The sequence below is a fragment of the Lithobates pipiens genome, unplaced genomic scaffold (genome assembly GCF_037356315.1).
Source record: "Lithobates pipiens isolate NorthernLeopardFrog02 unplaced genomic scaffold, aLitPip1_a1.2 Scaffold_18, whole genome shotgun sequence".
NCBI classification, from domain to species: Eukaryota; Metazoa; Chordata; class Amphibia; order Anura; family Ranidae; genus Lithobates; species Lithobates pipiens.
In genome coordinates this window covers 654670316-654692293 of record NW_027507758.1, presented here as the reverse complement: position 1 = coordinate 654692293, position 21978 = coordinate 654670316, and the positions used below count along the sequence as shown (strand labels likewise).

General features: G+C 47.3%; 1 protein-coding gene and 1 pseudogene across 4 annotated transcripts in view; both read right to left on the bottom strand.

The window, feature by feature from the left end:
• Positions 1 to 21978, bottom strand: part of BABAM2 (BRISC and BRCA1 A complex member 2) — a 344474-nt gene that overhangs the window by 315738 nt on the left and 6758 nt on the right. For all 4 annotated transcript variants that reach the window (XM_077489430.1, XM_077489427.1, XM_077489429.1 and 1 more), the window contains exon 3: positions 14897 to 14973. In XM_077489430.1, coding sequence (XP_077345556.1) covers positions 14897 to 14973 — 77 coding nt within the window. The remainder of the gene's footprint in view (positions 1 to 14896; positions 14974 to 21978) is intronic.
• Positions 20017 to 20135, bottom strand: LOC143990880 (5S ribosomal RNA; annotated as a pseudogene).

Genomic DNA, 21978 nt, shown 5'->3' with positions numbered 1-21978 from the left:
GGGTAGGGGATGGAACCAAGGGGCGGTGCTTGGATGTGGGTAGGGGATGGAACCAAGGGGCGGTGCTCGGAGGTGGGTAGGGATGGAACCAAGGGGCAGTGCTCAGAGGTGGGTAGGGATGGAACCAAGGGGCAGTGCTCAGAGGTGGGTAGGGATGGAACCAAGGGGCAGTGCTCAGAGGTGGGTAGGGATGGAACCAAGGGGCGGTGCTCAGAGGTTGGTAGGGGTGGAACTAAGGGGCAATTCTCAGAGGTTGGTAGGGGTGGAAATAAGGGGCGGTGATCAGAGGTGGGTAGGGGTGGAACCAAGGGGCGGTGCTCAGAGGTTGGTAGGGGTGGAACCAAAGAGCAGTGCTCAAGAGGTGGGTAGGGATGGAACAAAGGGGTGGTGCTCAGAGGTGGGTAGGGGGCGGAGACAAGGTGCGGTGCTCAGAGGCGGGTAGGGGCGGAGTCAAGGGGTTATCAGAAAGTGGGGGTTCCTGCACCTATTCTCTGAGCAAAATAGCCCAGTGCAAATGACATATATGATGGATATACAGAACACTATAAATAGCGGTATTACCCCCCCTATAACCCCGCAATACAATATTTGTCACTATGGCCCTCCTTTAACCTTTTTGCAGCTCTTTTCCACCATTTGTTTTCCGCAACAATTTTAAAAATTTTCAAATATATGTTAAAAAGTCTCCATTTTAATTTTTTTTTTTATTTCTAGAAAATTATTTGGAAGTCACAAACTTTAGGGCAGAGGCCCTGGAGAATAAAACGGTGGTTGTTGAATACACGGTATTTACGCCGCCATTTATCAAATGCAAGTGATACTAAACACACGCTGTATGATGTACACTGTCCCTTCTATTCCCGTATATGGATGACGGCTCTGTAATTATTTTAATTTAAAAAAAATATATTAAAATTCAAGTCACTGCATTAGTGTCACTGGTGACGTCAGAGGCCACCCAGTCAGTGTCAGACTGTCCGCCACAACATCCCAGTCCTGCTAGAAATTGCTGGTTGCCGCCATTATTGTTATAAAAAAAAATCAATTCCAGAATATATCCCATAGTTTTTAGATGCTATAACTTTCACACAAACCAATCAATTAATACTTATTAGGATTTTTTTTTTCTATCAAAGATATGTAGTAGAATACATATTGGCTAAAATTTATAAAGAAATTAAATTTATTTTTTATTTTTTACAGCAGATAATAAAATTAAATTATTGGGTTTTTTTTTCAAAATTTTTAATCTTTTTCATTTATATTGGAAAAAAAAAAAAAAAGTGGTGATCAAATACCACAAGCTTTATTTGTGTGGATTATTTTTTTTATAAATGTCATTTGGGTACAGTGTTGCATGACCGCGCAATTACCGCGCTGAATAGCAAAAAAAAAAATATTTTTTATTTTTGTTATGCATGCGTTGGTCAGTAAGTGGTCTTTCTTGCATCACTTTTTAGACACCGAACCGATCTCACATCTCTACTTCCATTTCACAAAACAAATGTGATTCTCACAGGTCCCCCAAGGGGGGTTCGATGTGAGGAATATACAGGTTCTCCCCCCCCCCCTCCCCCGGGGGGTTCGGTGAGAGAACACGTCGCCAGAAGTGGGAGAAGACCCGGAGAGGAGAGAACACATCACCAGAAGAGGGAGAAGACCCGGAGAGGAGAGAACACGTCACCAGAAGAGGGAGAAGACCCGGAGAGGAGAGAACACGTCGCCAGAAGAGGGAGAAGACCCGGAGAGGAGAGAACACGTCGCCAGAAGAGGGAGAAGACCCGGAGAAGAGAGAACACGTCGCCAGAAGGGGGAGAAGACCCGGAGAGGAGAGAACACGTCACCAGAAGAGGGAGAAGACCCGGAGAGGAGAGAACACATCACCAGAAGAGGGAGAAGACCCGGAGAAGAGAGAACACGTCGCCAGAAGAGGGAGAAGACCCGGAGAGGAGAGAACACGTCGCCAGAAGAGGGAGAAGACCCGGAGAGGAGAGAACACGTCGCCAGAAGAGGGAGAAGACCCAGAGAAGAGAGAACACATCGCCCAGAAGAGGGAGAAGAGAGAACAAGTCGCCAGAAGAGGGAGAAGACCCGGAGAAGAGAGAACACGTCGCCAGAAGAGGGAGAAGACCCGGAGAAGAGAGAACACGTCGCCAGAAGAGGGAGAAGACCCGGAGAAGAGAGAACACGTCGCCAGAAGAGGGAGAAGACCCAGAGAAGAGAGAACACATCGCCCAGAAGAGGGAGAAGAGAGAACAAGTCGCCAGAAGAGGGAGAAGACCCGGAGAAGAGAGAACACGTCACCAGAAGAGGGAGAAGACCCGGAGAAGAGAGAACACGTCACCAGAAGAGGGAGAAGACCCGGAGAAGAGAGAACACGTCACCAGAAGAGGGAGAAGACCCAGAGAAGAGAGAACACGTCGCCAGAAGAGGGAGAAGAGAGAACACGTCGCCAGAAGAGGGAGAAGACCCAGAGAAGAGAGAACACGTCGCCAGAAGAGGGAGAAGACCCGGAGAAGAGAGAACACGTCACCAGAAGAGGGAGAAGACCCGGAGAGGAGAGAACACGTCGCCAGAAGAGGGAGAAGACCTGGAGAGGAGAGAACACATCACCCAGAAGAGGGAGAAGACCTGGAGAGGAGAGAACACATCACCCAGAAGAGGGAGAAGACCCGGAGAAGAGAGAACACGTCACCAGAAGAGGGAGAAGACCCGGAGAAGAGAGAACACGTCACCAGAAGAGGGAGAAGACCCGGAGAAGAGAGAACACGTCGCCAGAAGAGGGAGAAGACCCGGAGAGGAGAGAACACATCACCCAGAAGAGGGAGAAGACCCGGAGAGGAGAGAACAGGTCATCCAGAAGAGGGAGAAGACCCGGAGAAGAGAGAACACGTCGCCAGAAGAGGGAGAAGACCCCGGAGAGGAGAGAACACGTCACCAGAAGAGGGAGAAGACCCAGAGAGGAGAGAACAGGTCATCCAGAAGAGGGAGAAGACCCGGAGAAAAGAGAACACGTCACCAGAAGAGGGAGAAGACCCCGGAGAGGAGAGAACATGTCGCCAGAAGAGGGAGAAGACCCGGAGAAGAGAGAACACGTCACCAGAAGAGGGAGAAGACCCAGAGAGGAGAGAACAGGTCATCCAGAAGAGGGAGAAGACCCAGAGAAGAGAGAACACATCGCCAGAAGAGGGAGAAGACCCAGAGAAGAGAGAACACGTCACCAGAAGAGGGAGAAGACCCGGAGAAGAGAGAACACGTCGCCAGAAGAGGGAGAAGACCCGGAGAAGAGAGAACACGTCGCCCAGAAGAGGGAGAAGACCCAGAGAGAGAACACGTCGTCAGAAGAGGGAGAAGACCCCGGAGAGGAGAGAACACGTCACCAGAAGAGGGAGAAGACCCAGAGAGGAGAGAACAGGTCATCCAGAAGAGGAAGAAGACCCGGAGAAGAGAGAACAGGTCGCCAGAAGAGGGAGAAGACCCAGAGAAGAGAGAGCACGTTGCCAGAAGAGGGAGAAGACCCAGAGAGGAGAGAACACGTTGCGAGAAGAGGGAAAAGACCCGGAGAGGAGAGAACACGTTGCGAGAAGAGGGAAAAGACCCGGAGAGGAGAGAACACGTTGCGAGAAGAGGAAGAAGACCCGGAGAGGAGAGAACACGTCGCCAGAAGAGGGAGAAGACCCAGAGAAGAGAGAACACATCACCAGAAGAGGGAGAAGACCCAGAGAAGAGAGAACACGTCGCCAGAAGAGGGAGAAGACCCAGAGAAGAGAGAACACGTCGCCAGAAGAGGGAGAAGACCCAGAGAAGAGAGAACACGTCGCCAGAAGAGGGAGAAGACCCAGAGAAGAGAGAACACGTCGCCAGAAGAGGGAGAAGACCCAGAGAAGAGAGAACACGTCGCCAGAAGAGGGAGAAGACCCAGAGAAGAGAGAACACGTCACCAGAAGAGGGAGAAGACCCGGAGAGGAAAGAACACGTCGCCAGAAGAGGGAGAAGACCCGGAGAGGAGAGAACAGGTCGCCAGAAGAGGGAGAAGACCCGGAGAAGAGAGAACACGTCGCCAGAAGAGGGAGAAGACCCAGAGAGGAGAGAACACGTTGCGAGAAGAGGGAAAAGACCCGGGGAGGAGAGAACACGTCACCAGAAGAGGGAGAAGACCCGGAGAGGAGAGAACAGGTCGCCAGAAGAGGGAGAAGACCCAGAGAAGAGAGAACACGTCGCCAGAAGAGGGAGAAGACCCAGAGAGGAGAGAACACGTTGCGAGAAGAGGGAAAAGACCCGGAGAGGAGAGAACACGTTGCGAGAAGACGGAGAAGACCCGGAGACATTGCAGGGAATAAACCCCTCCCCCTCTGGGTAATTTATGTACATTGGAGGAATTGTAAAAAACATGTTGCAGGTTCCTTTTGTTATTAATTAGAAATAGCTGTTTGTTTCTCTGTGTCCATGTGAAAAGTGAATCTGAATGGGAGTGACTTTATAATTCTCAATAGGGATGCACCCATAAAAAAATTTTTTTACAAGGAATATGAGCAGTGATAAGTACTCGCGGATGCCAATTACCGATGCCAATTACCGATGCCAATGTTCTCACTTCAGCTGCCAGCAATGGTAAAAAGCATTGAAAAGTTATTTACAAATGAAATAAATAGTTTTTTTTATTTTGCGCTTTTTCAATGTGAAACGTGTAAATATATGTTAATATATATGTGTAAAAATATTCACTAACAAAACAAAGAAAAAAAGTTTTAATTGTTTATCATTTTTAAAATAATAATTATTATTATTATACAGGATTTATATAGCGCCAACAGTTTGCGCAGTGCTTTACAACATCAGGGCAAACAGTAGTTACAATACAATTCAATACAGGAGGGATTAGAGGGGCGAATAGAATAGAGGTGAAAAAAAAAAAAAGCAGGGAAATAATGAAATGGAGGAGAATAGGGAGTTAATTAGGGCTGATTATAGTAAATGAAGGGTTAATAAGGGGTTAAACAGAGGAACATTTGTTCATCCCTTTGATCTGCAGATGAAGAAACAGAAAGATACAAAAAGAAACAATGTTTCTTTTTATTTTAGTGTTTCAGAGGCTGAGCAATGTTGTCAATAAACTTTGTCAGCTGCTTTTTTTTTTTTTTTGACAGCTCCAATTACCGGACTTCTTTATCACTTCAGCTGTCAGCAGGGGAGACCCGCTGCCAGCTCAAAGAACTGAGCCTGAAAGTATCGATTGCACAAGTACCGGCACTTGTGCAAATACTCGTACTATTATAGGTATCAGTGCCACCCTAATGATCAAGCAGTTGCTGCATCTGTAGGGCTCTAATGGGGAAAGTGGCAGGGTCTGCATCCCCTTAGATGTGATTTTCACAATGGAAGTATCTTGCCAGAAAATAAATTTTTGTTTCAGGGGGATACCCAAAATCTGACTTGTATCTAGTACAGACTTCTGAGAAAAACAGTGAGCCAATCACACAAGCAGGAAATGACACTTCTGGGAGGGGGGGGGGGTGCTTTTGAGGGGGGCAGGGTTCTGTATACCATCTGTGTACAGAGCGCCTCCAGGTGGCCACATTACATTTTACAGAAAATTACAGCAGCTGCAGATTGGAAGGGAAAGGTCGTTATTAACATTCAATTACAATATGACTTGTGTAGCAATTGTATATAATATATAAATTTATTTCATTTTTTGTATTTGCTAAAAAAAATTTCGCAAGAAATTGGAGTTCCCCTTTAAGTAAGAGGTCTACGTGCAGCTGTACAGAATGACACTCTAAATGGCGCCTATCGCAGTTCCATGGAATGCGGAGAAAGCGGCGCTCCGGGAAGCACAGCTGGTTAATAACACGGTTATTACGCGACTGTTCATTATCACTATTCTGAGCTGCGCTAAGTTTAGTCCGTGCGACTGACGGAGGAGGCGACTCTCCGCACAAGGCAGACCAAGATGTACCCCAATTCTGATGAGAAATGGTATCTTCCAAATATTACCCCCATCCCCCACACAGGGAATGAACCCCATCACCCCCCCCCCATCCCCCACACAGAGGATGAGCCCCATCACCCTCATCCCCACCCCCCCCACACACAGAGGATGAACCCCATCCCCCACCACACCCACCATCCCCCACACAGAGGATGAGCCCCATCACCCTCATCCCCACCCCCCCCACACACAGAGGATGAACCCCATCCCCCACCACACCCACCATCCCCCACACAGAGGATGAACCCCATCACCCCTCACCCACCCCACCCCCCCACACAGAGGATGAATCCCATCCCCCACCACACCCACCATCCCCCACAGAGGATGAACCACATCATCCCCATCCCTCCCCACAGAGGATGAGCCCCATCACCCTCACCCCCCTCCGCACAGAGGATGTACCCCATCACCCCCCACACCCATCATCCCCCACACAGAGGATGAACCCCATTCCCCACCACACCCACCATCCCCCACCACACAGAGGATGAACCCCATTGACCCCCCACCCCCCACACAGAGGATGAACTCCATCACCCCTCATCCCCCCACACAGAGGATGAACCCCATCACTCCCCATCCCCCCCACCCAGAGGATGAACCCAATCAAACCAATCCCCCACCACACCCACCATCCCCCTACACAGAGGGTGAGCCCCATCATCCTCATCCCCCACCACATCCATCATAAACCATCACCATGCCATCACCCACCCCCCCGCACAGAGGATGAACCTCATAACCCCCACCCCTCACCACACCCACCATACCCCACACAGAGGATGAACCCCATCAACCCCATCCTCCACCACACCCACTATCCCCCACACAGAGGATGAACCCCATCAACCCCATCCTCCATCCCCTGCACAGAGGATGAACCCCATCAACCCCATCCTCCACCACACCCACCATCCCCCACACAGAGGATGAACCCCATCAACCCCATCCTCCATCCCCTGCACAGAGGATGAACCCCATCAACCCCATCCTCCACCACATCCATCATGCCCCGCACAGAGGAGGAGCCCCATCACCTCTATCACACAGAGGATGAACCCCATCACTCCCATCCCCCACCACCCCCGGCACAGAGGATGAACCCCACCATCCCCCGCACAGAGGATGAGCCCCATTTACTGCACTCAACTGTCTCCCCACAACAAACACATTATATCTATATGAAGACCTTTTTCTGGCACTTTTTGTTACAAGTAAAGATCTGTATTTTTTTGCTAGAACATCACTTAGAACCCCCAAACATTATATATATTATTTTTTTAGCAGACACTCTAGAGCAGGGGGTGTCAAACTGGCGGCCCTCCGGCTATTGCCGAACTACAAGTCCCATCATGTCTCTGCCTAGGGGAGTCATGCTTGTAACTGTCAGCCTTGCAATGCCTCACGGCACTTGTGGATTCACAACAGCTGGAGGGCCGCCAGTTGGACACCCGACACTCCACCATGGATCCCCCAGATCCTTCTCCACCATGGATCCCCCCCCAGATCCTTCTCCACCATGGATCCCCCCCCCAGATCCTTCTCCACCATGGATCCTCCCCAGATCCTTCTCCACCATGGATCCTCCCCAGATCCTTCTCCACCATGGATCCTGCCCAGATCCTTCTCCACCATGGATCCCCCCCAGATCCTTCTCCACCATGGATCCCCCCCAGATCCTTCTCCACCATGGATCCCCCCCAGATCCTTCTCCACCATGGATCCTCCCCAGATCCTTCTCCACCATGGATCCTCCCCAGATCCTTCTCCACCATGGATCCCCCCCCCCCAGATCCTTCTCCACCATGGATCCCCCCCCCCAGATCCTTCTCCACCATGGATCCCCCCCAGATCCTTCTCCACCATGGATCCCCCCCAGATCCTTCTCCACCATGGATCCCCCCCAGATCCTTCTCCACCATGGATCCCCCCCAGATCCTTCTCCACCATGGATCCTCCCCAGATCCTTCTCCACCATGGATCCTCCCCAGATCCTTCTCCCCCATGGATCCCCCCAGATCCTTCTCCACCATGGATCCTCCCCAGATCCTTCTCCACCATGGATCCTCCCCAGATCCTTCTCCACCATGGATCCTCCCCAGATCCTTCTCCACCATGGATCCCCCCAGATCCTTCTCCACCATGGATCCCCCCAGATCCTTCTCCACCATGGATCCCCCCAGATCCTTCTCCACCATGGATCCCCCCAGATCCTTCTCCACCATGGATCCCCCCCAGATCCTTCTCCACCATGGATCACCCCCAGATCCTTCTCCACCATGGATCACCCCCAGATCCTTCTCCACCATGGATCACCCCCAGATCCTTCTCCACCATGGATCCCCCCAGATCCTTCTCCACCATGGATCCCCCCCAGATCCTTCTCCACCATGGATCCCCCCAGATCCTTCTCCACCATAGATCCCCCCAGATCCTTCTCCACCATGGATCCCCGAGATCCTTCTCCACCATGGATCCCCGAGATCCTTCTCCACCATGGATCCCCCCCAGATCCTTCTCCACCATGGATCCCCCCCAGATCCTTCTCCACCATGGATCACCCCCAGATTCTTCTCCACCATGGATCACCCCCAGATCCTTCACCATGGATCACCCCCAGATCCTTCTCCACCATGGATCCCCCCAGATCCTTCTCCACTATGGATCCCCCCCAGATCCTTCTCCACCATGGATCCCCCCCAGATCCTTCTCCACCATAGATCCCCCCAGATCCTTCTCCACCATGGATCCCCGAGATCCTTCTCCACTATGGATCCCCGAGATCCTTCTCCACTATGGACCCCCCCAGATCCTTCTTCACCATGGATTCCCCAGATCCTTCTACACCATGGATCCCCCCAGTTGTACTCCCCCTAGTATGTATGAAGCATATTCTTAGGCCCCAAGTGCAGAACTTTACATTTATCTACATTAAACCTCATCTACCACATAGTCGCCCAATTAGATAGAGCATTGAGGTCGGCATGTAAATTGGAGAATTGGTGACATCCTGTAAGGACGTTATTGCAGTGTATAGCTCGGTGTCATCTGCAAAGACGGAAATGTTACTTTTGATCCCAGACCCAATATCATTTATAAAGATATTAAAAAGTAAGGATCCCAGCACTGAACCTTGGGGTACACCACTGATAACCTCAGACCATTCAGAGTAAGAATCATTAACCACGACTCTCTGAATTCTGTCTTTTATCCAGTTTTCTATCCATTTACAAACTGATATTTCCAAACCTGTAGACTTTACCTTACACATGAGCCGTGTGTGCGGAACTGTATCCAACGCTTTTGCAAAATCCAAGTATACCACGTCCACAGCCACCCCTCTGTCCAAGTACACCACGTCCACCGCCACCCCTCTGTCCAAGTATACCACGTCCACCGCCACCCCTCTGTCCAAGTACACCACGTCCACCGCCACCCCTCTGTCCAAGTATACCACGTCCACAGCCACCCCTCTGTCCAAGTACACCACGTCCACCGCCACCCCTCTGTCCAAGTATACCACGTCCACCGCCACCCCTCTGTCCAAGTATACCACGTCCACCACCAACCCTCTGTCCAAGTATACCCCATCCATATCCACCCGCCTGTCCAAGTATACCACATCCATCGCCACCCCTCTGTCCAAGTATACCACGTCCACATCCACCCCTCTGTTCAAGTATACCACGTCCACATCCACCCCTCTGTTCAAGTATACCACGTCCACATCCACCCCTCTGTTCAAGTATACCACGTCCACCGCCACCCCTCTGTCCAAGTATACCACATCCACAGCCATCCCTCTTTCCAAGTATACCACGTCCACAGTCACCCCTCTGTCCAAGTATACCACGTCCACAGTCACCCCTCTGTCCAAGTATACCACGTCCACATCCACCCCTCTGTCCAAGTAGATCACATCCACAACCACCCCTCTGTCCAAGTATTCCACATCCACAGCCACCCCTCTGTCCAAGGTTTTACTTACCTCCTCATAAAAGGAAATCAGGTTTGTCTGACACCTTCTGTCTTTCATGAATCCATGCTGTCTATTGCTTAAAATAATTTTTTCCTGCAAGAACTCATCTATGTGGTCTTTTATTAATCTCTACCAGTATCTTCCCAACTACAGAAGTTAAACTAACGGGTCTATAGTTACTCGGTAAAGACTTTGTTCCCTTTTTAAATATAGGCACCACATTGGCCCTGCGCCAATCCAGTGGTACTATTCCTGTCATTAATGAGTCCCTAATTAGATACAATGGCTTTGAAACTACAGAGCTCAATTATTTTCGGATCCGTGGGTGGGTGCCATCAGGTCCAGGTGCTTTATCCACCTTTATTCTGTCTAAATATTTCTGGACCAGATCACTTTTGAGCCATTGTGGATTTGGGGCTGTGTCACTACCACCCCCATTGTGTGTTCCTTCATTTTTATATTTTTTTTAAAAGCTCTTTTCTTATAGTTTATAGCTTTTTTAAACTTTGGCCGTGAGCCACGTAGGTTTTATTTTTAGCCTTTTAAACGTATTGCCCATGGGAATATACTTTGCAGTGAGATCACAAACAGTCTTTTTGAAGAATTCCCATTTCTGTTCTGTGCCCATTGATGCCAATATTCTCTGCCAGTCTAAGTCCTGGAGAGCAGCCCTCATCCTTGGAAAATTTGCTCTCTTGAAATTAAGTGTTTTTATGTTTCCCGTATGTGATTTTTGCTTACAGCTAATATCAAATGAAATCATGTTATGGTCACTGCTACCCAGGTGTTCCTTTATCTGAACATTAGTAATAAGCTCTGCATGGTTTGAGATTACCAGGTCCAACAGAGCTTCATTCCTAGTTGGGGCCTCAATAAACTGGACCATAAAATTGTCCTGTAATAGATTTATACATTTTTGCCCTTTAACTGTCCCAGCAGTGCCAATACCCCAGTCAATTTCTGGGTAGTTAAAATCCCCCATTATTATCACTGTCCCAGCCCTTGCCGCCCTTTATATCTGTGCAAGGAGCCGAGTCTCCACCTCCTCATTAACATTGGGTGGTCTATAACAAACTCCAATGATTAACTTTGAACTACGCGCATCTGTATGCAGTTCTACCCATAATGCCTCAGACTCATCACACTCTCCATCCACCAGGTCTTCTATCAGACTCGCTTTGAGATCATTTCTCACATACAGACAGACCCCTCCACCTTTCCTTCTTACCCTGTCTTTCCAAAAGAGTGCACAGCCAGGAATATTAATAGCCCAGTCATGTGAGGAATGAAGCCAAGTTTCAGCAATACCGATTACATCATAGCTCTCCTGATGCACCAGAGCTTCCAACTCGCCTATTTTGCTTAGGAGACTTCTGGCATTGGTGAACAAACACTTAAATGCATTAATATATTTTGACCGGTCACATACTATCCTCTTGGGTGTTCCGAGATTGCAACTAGGACTTGCTACTATACTTACCTTGGGTTTATGTGCTTTGGTTACCCTACCACTAATGTCCTTAATATTACCCTATGGAATATGTTCCACGCTGACTATCTCTATCTATGGACCCTCCCCCCCTGTGTGTATATATATATATATATATATATATATATATATATATATATATACACACACACACATACATATACATATATACATATATATATACATATACACACACAATATCTCGCAAAAGTACACCCCTCAGTCACATTTGTGTAAATCTTTTCTTCTCTCTTTTCATGTGACAACACTGAAGAAATGACACTTGTCTACAATGTAAAGTAGTGAGTGTACAGCTTGTATAACAGTGTAAATTTCCTGTCCCCTCAAAATAACTCAACACACAGCCATTAATGTCTAAACCGCTGGCAACAAACGTCAGTACAGCCCTAAGTGAAAATCTACAAATTGGGCCCAAAGTGTCAATATTTTGTGTGGCCACCATCATTTTCCAGCACTGCCTTCACCCTATTGGGCATGGAGGTCACTAGAGCTTCACAGGTTGTCACTGGAGTCCTCTTCCCCTCCCCCATGATGACATCACAGAGCCGGTGGATGTTGGAGACCTTGCGCTCCTCCACCTTCCGTTTGAGGATGTCCCACAGATGATCAATAGGGTTTAGGTCTGGAGACATGCTTGGCCAGTCCATCACCTTCACCCTCAGCTTCTTTAGCAAGGCAGTTGTCATCTTGGAGGTGTGTTTGGGGTCCTTATGTTGGAATACTGCCCTGCGGTCCAGTCTCTGAAGGGAGGGGATCATGCTCTGCTTCAGTATGTCACAGTACATGTTGGCTTTCATGGTTCCCTCAATGATCTGTAGCCCCCCAGTGCCGGCAGCACTCATGCAGCCCCAGACCATGACACCCCCACCACCATGCTTGACTGTAGACAAGACACACTTGTCTTTGTCCTCCTCACCTGGTTGCCCCCACACACGCTTGTCACCATCTGACACCAAATACCTTTATCTTGGTCTCATCAGACCACAGGACATGGTTCCAGTAATCCATCTCCTTAGTCTGCTTGTCTTCAGCAAACTGTTTGTGGTCTTTCTTGTACATCATCTTTAGAAGAGGCTTCCTTCTGGAACGACAGCCATGCAGACCAATTTGATGCAGTGTGCGGCATATGGTCTGAGCACTGACAGGCTGACCCCCCCCCCCACCCCTACAACCTCTGCAGCAATGCTGGCAGCACTCATACGTCTATTTCCCAAAGACAACCTCTGGATATGACACTGAGCACGTGACCTCAACTTCTTTGGTGGACCATGGCGAGGCCTGTTCTGTTATACCGCTGTATGGTCTTGGCCACCCCAGGGGACGCTTTAAAACATTTACACAGGTTACCAGTTTGGAGTTATAGGAAATCTAGTGCTAGAATTGGCACTCTGACATTCACGGCGATACCTCACATGTGTGGTGCACACACCTTTTACATATGTGGGTGTGACCACCGTAAGCATTCACTTTTTTCCCTCTGCTTATCTCTATGGTCTGCCACAACCGCCGGATCTGTTCTCAGGCTTGCCAATGACCCCGGTAAGCCCGAGAACCACTGTAAAGCAGCAGGGCAGGGGCTTAGGGGCTGCGACTTCTTCCTCCTCTTATAAAAGTGATCCAGCAGCTGAATAAGCTGCTCGGATCGCTTTTAGCAGAAAGAGAATTGCATGCAAAATATTTTAATAGAGTTTATGGCATCTAGCTCAGTGCTCGACAAAACCCGGTCGCCAGGTCGCATTGGCGACTAGAATCAGCGACCTTGCGCCTGGGGCAGCATAGCTGGGGGTATCCCGTCTCCGTGGACCCCCCCCCCCCCCGCGCGATCGCGTCGGGCCGCGCCGCAGGCGGCCGGTAATTGAGCCCCCGGCTTTGAGGCCTTCTGTGATCCTATGGTTCCTTCTAGAATCTGGCGCCCTCTTGTGGTGGCCGTTGGAATTACAACCAACAATGCTAATGGGATTGCCTGCCAGTCTTTCTCCATCCCTTTACTTAGAACCCCTAAACAAAAAAAAAAAAATTATATATATATATATATATAATTTTTTTTATTTTTTATTATTCATTCTAACACCCTAGAGAGTAAAATGGTGGTCGTTGCAATACTGTCTGTCACACCGTATTTGCACAGCGGACTTACAAGCGCACTTTTTTTGGGGAAAATTTTTTTATTTAATAAAAAAAAAAAAAGACAACAGTAAAGTTAGCCCAATTTTTTTTTTTTATATATTGTGAAAGATAATGTTACGCCGAGTAAATCGATACCCAACATGTCACGCTTCAAAATTGCGCCCGCTCATGGAATGGCGACAAACTTTTACCCTTTAAAATCTCCATAGGCGACGTTTAAAAAATTCTATAGGTTGCACGTTTTGAGTTACAGAGGAGGTCTGGGGCTAGAATTATTGCTCTTACTCTACCGATCGCAGCGATACCTCACATGTGTGGTTTAAACACCGCTTTCATATATGCGTTCGCATCTGCACGCAAGCTTGGCGAGACAGGGCGCATTTAAAACATTTTTTTTTCTTATTTTAACTTTTATTTTTTTCACTGTTCTTTTAAAAAAAAAATGTGTGTCACTTTTATTCCTATTACAAGGAATGTAAAAATCCCTTGTAATAGAAAAAAGCATGACAGGTCCTCTTTTATATATGAGATCTGGGGTCAGAGAGACCTCACATCTCATATTTACACTAAAATGCAATTTAAAAATGTCCCTCTAAGAGCTATGGGCAATGACTTGGAGACAGGTGGGGGGCTGGGGGCTATCTTCTCCTCACTCGTCTCCATGTCAGGCCAGGGACAGGTCCAGATCGCCGTCACGGACCTGGCTCCTAACTTTTTTAGCTGGCTCCTAGATTCCAAGCAAATTTGTCAACCCCTGATCTAGCTGCAGCCATAACTCCGGCATTCTACTGTAGAAACATGCCGTAAATTCCCAGTTAGGCGGTCGGCAAGTGGATATGATGCCGGCGCCGCCAGTGCTCTGTAGCCATGCTGACTGCCATGACTTGGGTGAGGCTGACTTTGGATCAGATCCTCTGGTCTGCAATTGTCAGCTTGGTCCTGAAAATAAACCGGAGTCCCAAAAACAAGGCCTTTGGTAGGTGAAATCTAATACCATTTGTGAGATTTTCTGCCGCACGGTTCAAACATCACCGAACTGCTGGGCCAGGTAGGCAGACGGTTTATTGATTACCAAACGTGTTCTTCAGTTTACTTTCAGGAAATGAAGAGCACAACTCAGAGTGCATGGAGGACGCAACATCAGAGCCGCTCCTAATGCGCCTCCATTGTACGGAGCATGGGGGGTACTCCTCCTAATGCACTTCCATTGTACGGAGCACTGGGGGGGGGGGGGGGGTACTCCTCCTAATGCACTTCCATTGTACGGAGCACTGGGGGTACTTACATTTCAGAGTCTCACCGGCATAAGGTATGTGAAGTTTGAAGCGATCGCAGCTGGGACCCGGGGTCAGAGAGGTGCATCTGAAACACATAAACAAACCTCTTCAACTCAACAACTCAGCAAACTCACTTCTAAAGAGAAAACTACAACTGCCTGAACTTCATTTACCCCATAAACTGACAAAAAAACTCTGGTTTAACCCCCCCCCCCGACCAGAGCACTTTTTGCGATACAGTAGAAGTGACAATATTGGAAAAAAAAAAGAAACATTTTTTACTTTTTGCTATAATAAATATCCCCCCAAAAAATAAATAATTTTCTTCCTCAGTTTAGGCCGGTACGTATTCTACATATTTGTGGTAAAAAAAAAAAAACAACTCAATAAGTGTATATTGATTGGTTTGCACAAACGTTATAGCGTCTACGAAATAGGGGATAGTTTTATGGCATTTTTATTTTTCTTTCTTTTTTATTAGTAATTGAGGGGATCTGCAATTTTTATTGTGACTGCGACATTGCAGCGGACACATCGGACACTTTTTTACACCATTTTGGGACCACTGTCACTTATACAGCGATCAGTGCTATAAAAATGCACCGATTACTGTGTAAATGACACTGGCAGGGAAGGGGTTAAACACTAGGGGGCGATCAAGGGGGTTAAGTGTGTCCTAGTAAGTGATTCTAACTGTGGGGGGGGGGTGGACTTCCACTGACATGACAGAGATCACTGCTCCTGATGACAGGGAGTGGTAGATCCCGGTCATATCACTAGGCAGAATGGGAAAAGGCATCTCCCTGTTCTTCCACTCCGTGACACGATCGCGGGCCTCCAGAGGACATCCAGTCCGCGGGACCCGCGTGCCCACAATGCCGTGATTTAAAGGGGACGTACCTGTACGCCCATTTGCCCAGCTGTGCCATTATGCCCACGTACATCGTCATGCGCTGGTCGGCTAGTGGTTAAAAAAAATAGGATTTTTAAAACAGCTAACCTGTAAAATCCTTTTCTTTGATGTACATCAGGGGACACAGAGCCATAGTAGTTACTATGTGGGTTGTAGGTCACCTTCAGGTGATGGACACTGGCACGCCCTAAGATAAAATGTCCACTCCCTATATAACCCCTCCCACTGGTGGGAGCACTTCAGTTTTGTAGCAAAGCAATACACTTGTATACCAAAGAAGGGGGGACCTCTGTGTTCCCTGATGTACTTCAAAGAAAAGGATTTTACAGGTAAGCTGTTATAAAAATCCTATTTTCTTATCGTACATCACGGGACACAGAGCCATAGTAGTTACTATGTGGGTTGTAGGCCACCTTCAGGTGATAGACACTGGCACACCCTAAGATAAAATGTCCACTCCCTATATAACCCCTCCCACTGGTGGGAGCACCTCAATTTTGTAGCAAAGCAATACACGTGTATACCAAACAAGGGGGGACCTCTGTGTCCCGTGATGTACGTCAAAGAAAAAGATTTTACAGGTAAGCCGTTATAAAAATCCTATTTTCTTATCGTACATCACGAGACACAGAGCCATAGCAGTTACTATGTGGGATGTCCCATAGCAATGCCAACTGACGGGAGGGAGACACAACCAAAGTAGGGAACTAAGAGACTAGAGGGCTTATACTGCAGCCTGCAGTACACTGCACCCAAAAGGCGATATCCTCATGACCTTTTACATTTATTTGATAGAATCTGGTAAATGGTTGGACTGAAGACCAAGTTGCGGTTTCGCAGATTTGAGCCACGGAGGCCTGATGATGCACCGTCCAAGAAGCACTAACAGCCCTGGTGGAGTGTGTTTTGATTAGAGAGGGTGGAATCCACCTCTTTAAGCCATAAGCTTGAATGATTACTTGTCAAATCTATTTAGAATAGTAGATTTCAATGCTGTCTGTCCTCTTTTAGGACCTTCAAGCAACACGAACAAAAACATCCTTTTCCCGAATCTGAGCAATCGCCTTTAAGTAGACATTGACTGCTCTCACCACATCAGAAAAATTTAGTGATTTTTCTTCCAAAGGACAGGGTTCTGGAAAAAAAAGGTGGTAGAACAATATCCTGGTTTAGATAAAAACCTGATACTACCTTTGGTAAAAAAAAAAAAAAGTTAGGATGAGGACGCAATACTACCTTATCCTTGTGAACAATAAAGATATGGCTCTTTACAGGAAAGAGTAGCCAATACTGATACCCTTCTTCTTGCAGCAGATATGGCTACCAGAATAAAGTTTTCTTGTCAAAAAAAAGGACCGATGGCCACAAAGAGTTGGGCAACCTGTCTATATTCCAAATTGTATGCGACTCGGACCCACACGCTCCAGGTATAATTTCCAGCTTCTATGCACACCTCACGTCGCCCCCATCCTCACTTCCATCGTATGCCTCAGCTTGGTCCAAGGACCAAGCCATAGACCTAGATATAGGCGATTGGCAAGGATATGGGCAACAACCAAGATCTCCTCACAGAATGTTGTCGCATCAGAAGCCAGTTATAAAGTCATTATGAGGTGGTACCTGGTTCCGACCAGGATCGCCAGATTCCTACCATCTTACTCTCCCGATTGCTTCCGAGGTTGTGGTATTGGAGGCACCCACCTTCATATATGGTGGACGTGTCCAGTGGTGAAGCGCTTCTGGGCGACAATATTCCAAATGGCCTCAACCCTGTTTAGTGTACCCCTTGACCCTGACCCCTCCCTTGCCTTACTCAACCTCCCCCCACAAGACTACACTAAGGCACAATTGCGCCTTCTCCTTCAACTCACCACGGCTGCCAAGCAGACAATAGCGAAAGCCTGGAAGTTAAAAATAGAGTTACCCAGGCCATGACACATAGTAAAATTGAAGCCACAATATTGGACAGGATTGCCCAACATCTTAAAATTTTGCGCCCATGGTCGGACCATTATCTCCCTCCTGGCTTTGATAGACACCTTCTGGAGCCTTGAGCCTTACCCACGGAGGTCAAAGGTAGACCCTACTTCTTCATGGCGCACATGAGCCACCTGGCCAGTACCCTCTCCTTCCTTACTCTACTCTCTTCTATCCTTATCTACTCTTACCGTTTATCTCTATTTTTGGTTCCCCCTTTCTCTTTCCCCCATTTCCTTTCTTTTTCTTCCCATTCAATATGTCCCTTTGGTAATGAAGTCTATGCTGTGCACTATGTATCCATTACTGTTGCCCAGTCTGTCCGGGCAGAGTACCTCCCCTATTGATTATTTTACTATAACTATCGGGCCTATGCCCCCACATTAACAGTACCATTGTTGTTTATATGTTTATACTTTACGTTGTGCTTTAATGAGATGTATATCCTGTATCTCTGCATATAGTCCTCACTTTTTTCTGCGCAAATACTCTGCTAGAAACGGTTTCCCTGTGAAAACGTTTTTGTAACAGTGACTGTTCGGTCTTTCGCTTGTTATCAATAAAAATCTTTGAAAGAAAAAAAAAAAAGGACAGATGGAATATGTCGTATCGGCCCAAAAAAAGGACTGTTTTGTAATGCCGACAAAACGAAATGCAAGTCCCAAAGAGTTCGGGGGTTACTTAACTGGAGATTAAGCCACGTTACCCCCTGAATAAAGTTATGGACCAAAGAATGTGAAGCAAGTGGTCGTTGAAATAATACATATAAGGCTGAGACCTGTCCTTAGAAAGCACTCAAGGTCAGCCTTATTTCTTACCCTAAGTGCAGAAAAGTCAAGGACTCTACCTTGACTTATTTCCTGGGGGTGCAGCTCCTGGTTTCACACCAGGAGACATAGGTTTCCCAGACTCCATAATATATAACCATGGAGGCCAGTGTTCTGTCAAAAAGTGTCTGGCCATCGGATAGTGTCCGCCCCGTACTGCGCAGGCGCAGCGCTTGCACAGTACGGAGGACAAGGAGATGCTGAAAGTCTCCCAAGAAGGACTGAGTCCAGGTGCAAGCCCAGCCATCCAAGTGGACATACAGTGGCACATAGTAACAGGGCCTCACTTCGCTCGGCTATTTTTTATTCTAACTCTATGTCCACTTGGATGGTGGGGCTTGAACCTGGACTCAGTGCGCAGGCGCCGTTCATCTTCGGAGACGTTCGGCGTCTCCTTGTCCTCCATACTGAGCAAGCGCAGTACAGGGCGGACACTATCCGACGGGGGACAGTATTCGACACATCACCGGCTCTGCACATCAACCAAGGCAGAAAACTACCAAACCGGACAGCCCACGCTTGTTCAGAGTTTGGGCCTCAATAGCCAAACCGTTAAATTTAGCATTTGTAAAGTAGGATGGAACTCCAGACCTTGCGAGAGAAGGTCTGGCCCTGAAGGTAGGGTCCTTGGGTTCCCTACTGCCATCTCTACGATCTCTGCATACCAAGATTTCCTGGACCCCCCCGGGGGGGTCACAAGAATCAACGACTTCTCTTCCTGCTTGATCCTGTGAAGAAGTCGTGGACGCAGGCAGAATAGAAGTGCAAGCACAAATCAGTGAGAACCGATTCCACGGGAATAGCAAGGCATCCATTCCACATGTTAGCGGATCCTTTGTTCTTGACACAAAGTGGTTGATCTTTTTCGTTGATCCTGGACGCAAACAGATCTATGTCTGGGATCCCCCATCCTTGACATATTGACAGGAAGATATCGGGGTAAAGGAACCATTCTCCCGGGAACAACTGCTGGTGACTCAAGTAGGCCGCCTGCCAATTTTCTATTCCCAGAATGAAAACTGCCGATAGGCAAAGTACATTGTTTTCTGCCCAAGATAGGATAAGATTCACCTTTCTCCGGGCCGCACAACTTCTTGTGCCCCCTTGGTGATTCATATAGGCCATTGCTGTAGCATTGTCGGATTGAATCCTAGCAGGACAATACCGTAAACTGGACATTCAGTCCCTCAGGACCAAGTGTTCTACCTGAATTTCTAAAATGTTAATGGGAAAGACCATTTCTGATCTAGGCCACTTCTCTTGGACAGCTGCCTCTTTCAGAACTGTCCCCAAACTAAACAAAAAAAAAGGTTGGCATATGTTGTTACCATTTCCCAGGTAACTGAATGAAGGATTTTCTCCTTTGCAGACTTTTTGGATGTTAACCATAAACTGAGACTCTGGCGCACCCAGCCTACAGCACCTGCTATTTCCAAGTGGTCTTTCATTCGGGTAATAACCAGGCCCGACTCTGCTTAGCCTCCAAGGTCAGATGAGATTGGGCGCTATCAGGGTGATGTGGCCGTAGGCTTTGGAGTCAGACACATTGGGAATGTAGAGCTTGAACTCTTTGTTTCAAGCCTAGAATGAGACTGAGCATAAAGACGAAGCCACCATCTTCCCCGACAACCTCACGCAAAGTTGAATAGGAGAAAATCATCTTGCTTCGACTACCTAAATCAGTTCCTTTATGGCGCTGATCTTAGCCTGGGGTACAAATACTCTTTTCTTGGTGTACCTATGATCAGATCCAAGTATTTTCTTCATGGTTTTAATGAAGATTCCTCCTAGGTTGAGAATCTGACCTAGATATTCCAGGTAGTCGAATGTGGTGACCATACTTTGGTCTAAGCGGGCTTCCGACTTGTCTGACAAGAACAGATTGACTAGGTAAACCATAATCGCTATACCTTGGGCCTGCAATCTGGCTAGAAAAGGAGCCAGGACCTTTGTACTCGAGGTGAAGCAGCTAGATGGGAAAGCAGAGCTACACACTGAAAATGAAGATGTTCCACTTTAAAAGAAGATATTACTAATAGGCATATGGAGATGTGCTTCTTTGACGCCAGAAGTTCTCCTCCTTGTAGGATGTAGATAACAGATTGGATTGACTTCATCCAAAAAAATAAAAAATAAAGAGAGAGATTATATTCAGGAATTTAATTTGAGATCTTTTGAGATCCAGAATGTCCATTTGGATTTAACCAACCTCTGCTCTTACATGGGGGCCATCACAAACACTTATTACCAAAAGATGGTCCAATGCTTGAGAGAAAGATTTATTTTTCTCTGGATCCTTAGGAACATTTGATCTGAGAAAATGAGGAGACGGAAACTCTTGGAACTCCAGTTTGTACGTTTGGAGCTATTGAGGAAGTCTCCCATTTGTCTTGACACTTCTTTTGCCAGATCCCTGAGAAATGCAGAAAAAAATTCTCCTTATTGAGCAAGCGGAGGTACCTCCTCATAAGGAGGCTTCAGTACCTTGTAGGTTTCCTCCCTAAGACCTCTTTTGTTCCTGGGGTTAACCCTGAGGATTATCCTTTGAATCCGATGGTGGAAGCCTAGAGGCTGATGCCCCTGGCATAGAAGAAGGAGCTTTAAAAAAAAATACATTTACTCCTTCATTTAAATGACAAAAAGGGTTATCTTTCTTACTAGAAATTCTTTGGATATATCATCCAAAATATCCCCAGATAGCCGTTTCACCGCAAAAAGGAAGACTAGCCAGGAGCTTCTTGCATGACGCTTAGCGAAGGGTGCAAGGCCTAAAAGGATAGAGTCTGCCATAGCAACTATTACAAACATAACGCTGCCTCCTGGACCTGCTGAGCAGGATAACCTTGAACACCTGTTTAAATTGGTTTCTCAACGATTAACCAATTACTGTCAGAGCAGGCTGACACACTCAACCTGCCAGAGAAAAAAAAAAAAAGCTTTTAATAGGAATTCCAACCTTTTATCCATTGGATTCCTAAGTATTTGAATATTGTCTGCTGGACAAGTCAAACTTACTCACAAAGGAGGATATAGTAGCGTTAATGGCTGGTATATCCCACTTAGTGAATTTTATCTACCATAGGATAAAGTGTGAAAAACCTTTAGAAGGAAAATAATGCTTATCTGGGTGATCCTCCAGACACAAGAAAACGTTTCCAACAACGAATGGTCAGGAAAGGCATGCACAGCTTTGAGGAGGCTTTAGCAAACCCAAACACTCAGTTAAGGGTACATAAATGTGCAGCAAGAAATTGTACCATCAAAGGAGGAGTCATCAGCCTCGCCAAGGTCCCCTGAGAGAATCGTCTTCTCCTGCCCCTATTTCCTCGGTCTGAGGGTTCTAGGAAAATGGAAGAGAACCTGTCGCATCTTG